The sequence below is a fragment of the Leptonychotes weddellii genome, chromosome 3 (genome assembly GCF_054177405.1).
Source record: "Leptonychotes weddellii isolate Sample4059 chromosome 3, ASM5417740v2, whole genome shotgun sequence".
In the NCBI taxonomy this organism is placed as follows: domain Eukaryota; kingdom Metazoa; phylum Chordata; class Mammalia; order Carnivora; family Phocidae; genus Leptonychotes; species Leptonychotes weddellii.
Window position 1 is genome coordinate 2,743,189 of NC_138371.1, and position 9,572 is coordinate 2,752,760.

Consider the following 9,572-nt stretch of genomic DNA (forward strand, 5'->3'; position numbering starts at 1 on the left):
GTAAACATGTCTGAGACCATGCATCCCTGGCTGCTAAGCACCATGGCGGACAGGGCTAGAAAGGTAACAGCTTTATTTTGAGCAGGGGGCAAAGACAAGGCAGCACTTTACATCTTCTCCAGTTTTCTAATTCAGGGGAACGCGGTGGTTCTCGGTGCGGGGCGGGGGGCGCTTACATCCGGCAATGTCTGAAATACCTGTGTTTGTCACGGCTGGGGGTTGGGCCTATCTGCCTCTGGTGGGCAGAAGCCAGGGATGGTGCTCAACATCCTCTGATGCACAGGACAGCCGTCCAGCAACCACGTATGATCCCGCCCAGGGAGTCAGTGGTGTGTGGTTGAGAAATTCAGGGATGAGAAAAGCCAGCAACAAATTCCCTATAGCCATATCTGAGGAAAAGTCATATTCTATGATTTAAAAATCATGTTCTATCTTCCTGTGGATTTGCAAGTGTGTGTAAAATGGATTTGCTATTTCTGTAAAGATTGGTGGGAAAGGTAGAGACTAAAGGTTTGACTTCTTTGGAGCCAAAGATTTGGGGCAGGCCATTTGGGGCAGGTGAGCCCAGTAGCCCCTCCTCTAACCAGTGGTGGCGAGACTTGCAGCCTGTTAACTCCTTGGGCTCTGGCCTCCTCATCTTGTAACCTCACGGGGCTTTTGTGAAAATCGAGTGAAAATATGTGTCTAACTGTCAGGCATGTCTGAGCGCTCTATGTGTTTGCTTTTAATATTCTCTGTGATCTCTAGATAGGGAGGTTGTGCTGGTTAAACGTGTTTATATTAAGATGTTGTGGAAGAAATCTTAAGGATAAGACAAGGAAGGAAACATCTCTTCTTTGCCGGCTGGCCCACTATGGTCAGAAGATGGTGCTGAGAGGGACTCTGCAAGAAGCAGGGGCTCCCCTTCCTGGTTCCTTCCTTCTTGTTCACGCGGAGCCTGTGGTGTTGACTGTGTGCCACCCGGGGGTGCCCACCCTCCAGCAAAGTTTGCTCCCGAGTCCTGGCCCCTGGTTTCCTGCCTGCCGGTGTCAGCCCCTGGCACCCTGTGACTTGTCTGTCGCCTCGTGGATGGTGGCCCCAGGCCTTCTAGTGAGGTCTCAGTCCCAATTTGTCCTCTCTCGGGTATTCTCCCTCAGCTCTAAGGCATTCTTTAGAGTTCTCTTCCATCCTTTTCTCTGTAGTTAATTCCCTGTGGGTTGATCACTCCCTGTATTAAATTTCTCCTGCTCAAATTACTGGTAGTTTCTGTTGTTGGACTGGACCCTTGCATTCTTGAAAGAACTTGGAACGCTTAATGCTCCTGAAGTAGAACTTCAAACTTAGAAGTCTTTTGAAACCAATGTGTTTTGACAAATCTTAGGTAAATACAAAAACCATGTTGCCGTGGAGAGTTGGCGCTTCCATGGGATCAATGCAAGAGTAGGTTTCTGTATGAAAAAACACTGGTCTTGAATACGCAGCAGCTACAACATGTCTGTGGGCACCAACATGTGGATGGGGATTGGATGATCTTATCTATGGCATGCTCAGGAAGGAGATGTGAATCATAAACTGTCCTTGGCACCAGGAGACACGAACTCCTCTTGTGCCCAATGAAATGTTGCCTTGTGTATCCTGGACCCAGACGGTGCTGGGGGACAGACCCTCATGACTTCGAGCACCATGTCGGGAGCGCTGTCTCAATGGTATATCATGTCCCTTACGCCAGCGTTCTCCAAGTGTCAACATAAGGTATGCTTTCGGGTGATACTGTCTGGCTAATATCCTGAAAAGCTGGCCTGCTTAACCAAGCCAGCTTGAAGTACAACATCCACAAGGAGTGACTAGAGATCAGTAAGTAGTCAAATTTTCTCTATTTTGCCCCTGAAGATCATGTAGTTGACTTTAGTGTGTAACTTCCTCGGTTTGCTTTATAGTCTAAGAGTCTGATAAGTGCACTCGCTATTCTTGTTCATTGTGAACATATATATATTTTAACCAGGGAAAGAGGGTAAACTGATTTGATATACTTAAAAAAATAGAGATGACTCAAAACGTACAGAACAATGAATATGGAATAAAGATCTTTAAGAGTGGGGAAAGAAAGAAAAACCACGTTGCTAAAATCTTTCAGCATTTCGTTTTTTAATTGTTCTAATAGTACATTCTTTAAAAGGAGTTCACAACTTCAAGTCCAAGTAGAAGGGTTACATAGTGCGAATGGAAAAGCTGTCATTTTCGGGGGGGCTATTGGCTAATTACCCTGTTCTTAGGGTTGAACTGATGCAAAAATCCCTTAGAAAAGCTTCATTTGTTGCCTGTAAAGAGTCTTCTTAAGGTCACTTTTACCTCCAGACCATCCCCTTGCTTCTAGTGAAAGAGTTTTGCTTGGTAATGGCTTGTGGTTCCACAGTGTTTTGTGTATGAAAAGCGCAGACTAAGAGATGCTACCGAAGTCGCTCCAATTGTAGATTCTGCCCCCAAAGGAAGTCCCGACACTGTAACACGTCCCCTCAGTTTTCAGCAAGACACGTGAAAAGAAAACTCAAGTCCCGTTTTAATCTTTACCTAGATTGCCACGTTCAGTGGCGTCGCGAGGCTGCCGTGCCGTGGGACACGCAGCTCCCGTGGGCCCGGTGTGCTCGTTAAATACCCGCGGGTTTGGGGTGGCGGCCCCAGTCCCGGGTCGGGGTGGGGGGGGTCCGCAGTCAGAGAGGCATCTGGTGGCTAAGCCCACGACGCCATGCTCTCCATCCGCCGCCCGGGTTCCTGTGCAGAGCTGGGGCTCACTGCTGGGACAAGAGCGCGCTCCTATTTGCTTTCATTTTCTCCAGACGCTTCACTAAGTGGCCGTTGCTCACCTCAAGCTCTTCCGTCTTGTCCAGTGCACAGCGCAGCTGGAAACAGACGAAAGGCAGCTTTGAGGAACGTGCTTCCTCCCCACATTAGAGGATTGCCAAGATTCCCTCCTACTGCAAAACACAGAGCCTGGACCCACCGAGCTCCCAAAGTGCACACGCATCCCTGTGCGGGCACACATATTTCTTAACTATGCCTTAAGGGAAACGAGGCACGGGATTCCGGCCTCAGGAGTGACGAGGCAACCCTCCTCCTCTGAAACAACTGGACCCCAGACATGGCACAGTCCTGGGCGTCCTGATGGTCTCCCAAAACACCAGTGAGGCAAACAGAAAAGAGCTGAGCCCCGGCCAGTTGGAGGGGTTGGTCCCCGAGGCGTGGGCAACCGGGAGCAAGGTTTCTACAACCAGAAACCAAAGCGGGACTGGCTGAGGCCAAGATGGCCACCCCCGGAGCCAGGCCCCCAGAGCCTGGGAGTCAGAGTGGAGGCCACACCAGCAGGGAGCCGTCTGGCCCAACAGGCAGCAAGGCGGCGCGCAGGTGCCTTAAGGTGGGGGCACAAGAGCCCCGTGGCTGTGGAGACATGCACCATCAGAAGAGTCTGCGGCTCTGCTTCTGACCCAAAGCCCTCAGGGAGGGTGGCTGGGGTCCTGGAAGGGGTTCGCCTCCCTGCCCCCCGTCACTAGCAGAGGCAGAGGCAAGCCCTCTTTGCAGGAAATTTCCCCAAGTCAGGCCTGGAGTGCTCCTGCAAATCAAAGGCAAGCATCACTTCACGAGACACCAAACGCATGAAGGACAAGCCATCTGAGCCAGCAAAAGAATTCGGGCCTCCAAGACTGCCATGTGTCAGTCCTCGGATGGACGTGGAAAACAGGACAGCTGTGTATGACATCTTTAAAGAAAGAAGGGCACCTCGGGGCACCTGGGTGGCTCAGTCGGTTGGGCGTTTGCCTTCAGCTCAGGTCACGATCCCAGGGTCCTGGGACTGAGCCCCGCCTTGGGCTCCCTGCTCAGTGGGGAGTCTGCTTCTCCCTCTACCCCTCTCCCCTGCTCATGATCTCTGTCTCTCTTTCTCTCAAATAAATAAATAAAATTTTGAAAAAAAAAAAAAAGAAATAAGGATACAGTTAACACAGAAGCATACACGACCATACAAGAAGCAAGCATCAGGAATGAATACACTTTAAAAAGACAAGGGACGAACAGGAAGATCTACCAGCAGAGCAGTAGGCGCTGCAGGGAGACGGTCTGACCGCCTCCGGTTAGAGCCCCAGAGGGCACGTGGAGAGACGAGGGGAGAGGAATACTTAAGGAGGTCACGGGTGAAAATTTTCTAAACTTGATTTAGAAATAGACTTCATGGATCCAAGAAACACCATACATCCTGAGCAGAACAAACAGCAACAAACCTGCATAGGACACATGAGGGTGAAGCAGCGGAAGATCAAAGACAAAAAAGAACTTGAGAGAACCAGGAGAGAAGAGGCCACCTACAAAGGCCCTGGTGAGAAGGACAGACTCTGGGCGGCCCCACAGCCACCATCCCCGGGGAGACCCGGGGTTCAGCCCCAGCCTCCCCAGGGCATTGGCCCCGCCCTTGGGCAGTGGCTTGGCACCAGGCCCCGAACAGTCCGGGGTAGGGGCAGGGGCAGACGCTCCCTCTGCTGCCAGCTAGACCATCATTTCCCATTCTTTCCCTACAAACAGCCTAGAAAATTTACCTCTCTTTGGAGTTTCCGTTTTTCGGCCTTAAGTTCATCTTCTATTTTTTCGGCATTTTCAGCAGCCGATTTATAACGTGATACTTGACTCTCTAACCTTATTACCTAAAAGGAAGGGAAACATCGTATGTGTAAATGAACAGGCCTGTTTTCTTTCTCCAGTTGCTTTATCACATGTGGGATCAAAGGGCGAGGTTCATCAAATGGGAGGATGGACCATGCGAACCGTTATGATCCAGCACTGTGGGCTGCTATATTGGTTCTAGCCAAGCGAGCCGTTCTGAGCAGCCTGGTGCTGACAGCTGTGAGGGTCTCATCCCCTCTCTGACCCTAGTCTAAACTCGTGGCTCCACAGGGCTGCCGTCCCTCCCTGACGTGGGGCCGTTCTGCAGGAGGAGGTAGGTCGAGGCAGAACGATGCTGTGGGCAAAGGTTCAGCCAGGACCTCAGCTCCTGTCCAGTCTCTCCTGGGGTGGCATGGTGGGGATGAAGCAAGGGAGAAGGAAAGGCCAGCAACTAGTGCAGAGGAAAAGAAGGAGGCTTGGGGATGGCATTCCACAGCCAGGCCTGCGGCGCGGGACAGGAAGAGCCACAACCCACTGGAGACTCTCAGTCCGCTGAGACCAAAAGCATGCTTCCTAAACTCATCCCGTCCCAGGCGTGCTATTCTCATTTCTGTCTCCTCAAAAACTCCCCAAAGCGCTAGCCACAGGGACCCATAACTGAGCGGGGAAGAGTACCGACTTCATTTCTCCCTTGGCTGAGGACACAGCTTGCCCCAGATTGGCCCAACATGCTAGAGGCATAAATACCCCCAATCTAGAAACCTGGTTGGAAGAGAAAGGCAGAAAATCCAGGCAAGAGGGATGGCCCCACATGAAGTGCTTTTTAACTAAATAAATAATTTTTAAAGAACAACATTTTTAAGCTCCCCCGCCCCAGCCACATTAGTGATTTTCCACAACCAGCCATTGTTTATAAGGGGTTAGTACCCAGTATAACAACCCGGATCCTCCTAGTGATCTTTCCTTCCCTACTTTCTCTCTGCAGGAGATACACGGAGGGCCCTTTCTGGTTCTGTAAATCTCTGCTCCTCTTTGTGCTCAGCCTTTCAGGGCGAGTTCTAGCAAGTACAACTCAGTTAATCATCGCTTTCACTGCCTGTTATTGCTTAAAAGTGCACACACATACATTTTGTTCTAATGCGGTTATCTCTTGCTCAGATTTTGCAAGTTTAAATTTGAGGTCGCTGATCTGTCTGTTGGCATCCCCTAAAGGTTGAAAGAGAAGGAAAATTTGTTAAGCTCTTGGGCTTTTAAAATGTTAAAACAATAATTCCTGGGATCCAAGCCCCTACTGAGTACTTGGCATGCAAATCTGGAAGTTCTGGCCTGTGGCCCCACCAGGGGGGTGGGGTGTGGGGGGAGGGGTGGGTTGGGAGGGCTGAAGCTGAGATAGGAGAAGGCACTCTCTCTCTCCATGTGCCCAGGCTGAGCAAGTAAGTGCCAGGCGGGAGAGCCCCTCCGGAGCACAGAACACAAAGAGGTGGTCAGGGGAGGGGAAGGGGGGAGACTGCGGGTAATTTTATCTCCCTTTAAGCCTCTTTCTAGTTTACTTGTATGGAAAATACCTTCTAATTTTTCCATACAATCAGCTGATCACAAGGCAGTGGTATCCAGCATGGAAAACGTGGTTTCTCACAGTGCATCATAGGGTGGTAACTTGGTGCACGTTTTGGGGTACCTTTTCTAGTCCTGAGGCTCAGACAGAAACATCCTCGCTCTGCCCACCTGCCCATCCTCGTTCAATCCCACACAGAAACATCTTTGCACTCTTGTGCTCAAGGGCTTTTGGGGGCCAAGGGGAACGCCGGGCGTTCTTTGCCATGATGGTTTTTCTCTTGTAGCCCAAGTATAATACACACAGGACACTTAAAGGGTTTACTTGTATACAAGGATGGACATTTACTTTGCAGATCCATTACATGCATGTCTGTCCCATTTTCTAAGACATCACTTCCAGGGTGCAGGTTGTCTAGCTTGCCATTCTTCTGTCTCTCTTCCAGCTGTCCTTTGAGTTTCTTAATCTGAAAACACCCACCAATAAAATATGTGAATTTCTGTATTCTAAATGAGGCCGGAAGTTGAGCGTAGAGCCTATGGCACAGGAAGCGGTGTGTAGAGGAAAGAAAAACCAACACCCCATAAATACACTTGGATGTTGCTGTGGAGTTATTTCGTGGGTCTCCAAGGTGCCAAAGAGATAGGAGTTACGTAATTAAGCACAAGAAAAATGCAGTAAATGGTTACAATCCACCAGCCACCACAGGGAGTCTCTCACCTTTAATAACCAATCCAAATAAAGAGATGAACAACCTTCGGCCAGTTGGCACTCTTCTCAGGAAGTAATAGCATAACGGGTGAAAATGGAATCGTATTCACCGTATCAGGCAGAAATTATTTTGTAACTCTGGGTGAAAAGTTATTTCTAAGTTTGAAATTCCTCTTGAATTCAGGAGGAGATGGTACATACATAACATGCTTTAAACGTTTATCTCAGAGTTAGTCAGTGCACTTAGTCACCTTCGAGTTATTCACTTAGAAGCTGGGCAGGGCCTCCTGGAGCCTTCCAGGCCCAGAAGTAGTGTCCTCGAGGGCCTAGCCGAGTTGTGTCTCCCTCACAGAGCCCATGCTCAGGGAGCTGGCCTCTGCAGGGCTCTGCTCTCCCTGGCCGTCAGCAGTCACAACCGTAGAAAGTTCCGGTGTCTGATGGGCAGTGTCCCAGCCCTTGTCCTGTTAACCTCCGACCTCTGTGGACGCCCCCGCCCCCAAAAGCCAGCACAAAGCAGAGCAGAGCCCCAGGCACACACTGCCCACTGTATGCTGCGCTGCTCTAAGGAAATAGGTACAGAATTAGGACGGATACGTGTTTTTAAAAGATCACAGGAACCTCAATGCAGCTACCACATTGAGTGCTTTCCCCAATTTTGAGAGCAGCCTTCAGCGGAACTGTAAGCAGTATGGCAAAATATCTTTGATTAGGCTTATGAAGGAGACTGGGAGGAATTGAGTTTCCTTAGAATGTGACTGTGGAAGGACTGAGTAACTACCCTGCACATAAAAAGACCAAACAGGACAGCTGGTTAGTGTTTCTGGAGGTGGAAGAACGTGACGAAGGTGAACCACAAGTAAAACCACTTTGATCAGCTGCAACAAGGAAATGCCTTCTGGAAAGAGGTGCTGATCACTGAGGGATCCCAAGACCAACCTCCCTGAGCCAGCAGCAGTCAGAGACCTGGTGTCTGGAGTAACTCAGTAAAGCTCCTGCCTCTCCATGGTTATTCTAGCCCCTTCTATGTAAATATTTGTTTTAGGCAGCAATTGGCATAGAGCGAACCACATTCGGTTCCATGGCCTCGAGTCTTCGGGACATCCTCTCTGAACCTCACGTGACTTACGACGATAGAACTGGTAAGGACACAGGTTGGCTTGGAAATCGCTTCAGGCATAATGCGTTAGGGTTTTCCCGATAAAGCAAGAAGTTAAGTATGGGAAGGTTCTCGGGCTCAGGTGCTGCTGTTGGGGAACTCATAAAGTAATAAAATGATTGTTACCTGTTCCAATAAGCATTCCCGTTCATCAACAAGCTTTTTCAACCTAATATCTAAAGAAATCAGAAAGATAGAGGTTGAGGTGAATCCATGTAGTGCACCGTTCAGCAGCATGCTAAATCGAAGAGTGAGCATTCAGGTTAGTGAAACTAATGATGAAGTATTATACACGTACCACAGTGAATGAGGCCACACACAGGACTGGGGGAGACGTCAGCCGAGGGAGAGTGGGTGGGGTCCACCTCCCACAACATGCTTATCTCGTCAGGGGCAGCATCCGGCTGCATGCAAACAGGCTAGTCTTCTACTTTGGGTTAGCATGCAAGGGATCTAGGGCCAAACCACACTGCAACACAAGATCTCACAGGCTTCATAGTTTAACATCATTAGCAAGGAACAAACACACGGAGCATCGCGATTGCTATCAATGGCATTTTCATTATCCTTGACTTCCCAAGGTCACGGCCCAGAAGAATGGATCTTTCTTTTTTTCTCAGAGACTCCCCAGTGCCACAGCTTTGACTATATGTTTACAAATCAGAGGTCTGCGGACAACACGTCCGCTCCCCTGCTCGTGCAGGGTGGGTATTGTCCGGAGAAATGCAGTAATGCTGTGGGTTTCTGTCACCCCTGCCACCCGGGACACGGAAGAGTGGCATACACAGAAGGCTTTCGAAATCCCCCGGACATTTCTCTGAAGGGGTGTCGAGTGATATAATCTGTAGAGTGCAGAGGAGGAAACCAAAGCTTGGGGGGGGGGCAGTTTAGGGGTGTGGGCAAAACCCTACACCAGTTTAAAGGCCAATCAGGAAGCTGTGGCGGCGACAGCGAATCTGATGGGTACTGCAGGGTCACCCTGTGCCAGGCACGCCCGAGCAGCTGCGCCTTCACCCACGCAGCCCTACAGGTGAGCCCTGCTGCTTTCTCTCTCTTCCACAGGCGAGGGCCCGCACCTCTAACCACTGCACTCCTCTGTGGCTCCAGATCTAAACCCAGAGCCTGGAGTCGGAGCCGGACTCCCGGCCCGAGACTCTTTCTCCTGAGGGCACCATGCTCTCACGTGGCGCAGCTCTGATTCACCGCGTGAAAAAGGAAATAAATAATCTGTATAAAATGCGCTTGTGTCCATCTAAACAATCACCTATCTACATTCTCATCGAGTTACATGCTTTCTCTAATTGTTCTTCCAAGCACCCCACGGTGTTATTTTGAAAGGCATAACCACAAAATAAATTAAACCAGAAATGTCAAGCGTAACATAAGATAGATTTATGATCCTCTGGAGTTCCATTTTAATTTACACAGTCAAGTTGCTTCCGATAGTTTATTCTTTCTCTTCTACAAGCCCATCCAACGCTGAAACATCAATGTCATAAACCCAGCTCTTTATTCAATATTATTTTT

The 9,572-nt window shown here is 49.6% G+C and overlaps 2 protein-coding genes across 4 annotated transcripts in view; both read right to left on the minus strand.

Annotated features, from left to right (window-relative positions):
- RBM44 (RNA binding motif protein 44) overlaps window positions 1–9,572 on the minus strand; it is a 62,877-nt gene that overhangs the window by 44,517 nt on the left and 8,788 nt on the right. The gene's annotated exons all lie outside the window — the stretch shown is intronic.
- The window catches only part of LRRFIP1 (LRR binding FLII interacting protein 1), a 132,128-nt gene continuing 124,656 nt past the window's right edge, over window positions 2,101–9,572 (minus strand). For all 3 annotated transcript variants that reach the window (XM_081813316.1, XM_081813315.1, XM_081813317.1), the window contains 5 exons: window positions 8,172–8,221; window positions 6,527–6,644; window positions 5,750–5,829; window positions 4,560–4,664; window positions 2,101–2,876 (listed from right to left, as the gene is read on the minus strand). In XM_081813316.1, the coding sequence (XP_081669442.1) occupies window positions 2,766–2,876; window positions 4,560–4,664; window positions 5,750–5,829; window positions 6,527–6,644; window positions 8,172–8,221 (464 nt within the window). In that variant the 3' untranslated portion in view covers window positions 2,101–2,765. The remainder of the gene's footprint in view (window positions 2,877–4,559; window positions 4,665–5,749; window positions 5,830–6,526; window positions 6,645–8,171; window positions 8,222–9,572) is intronic.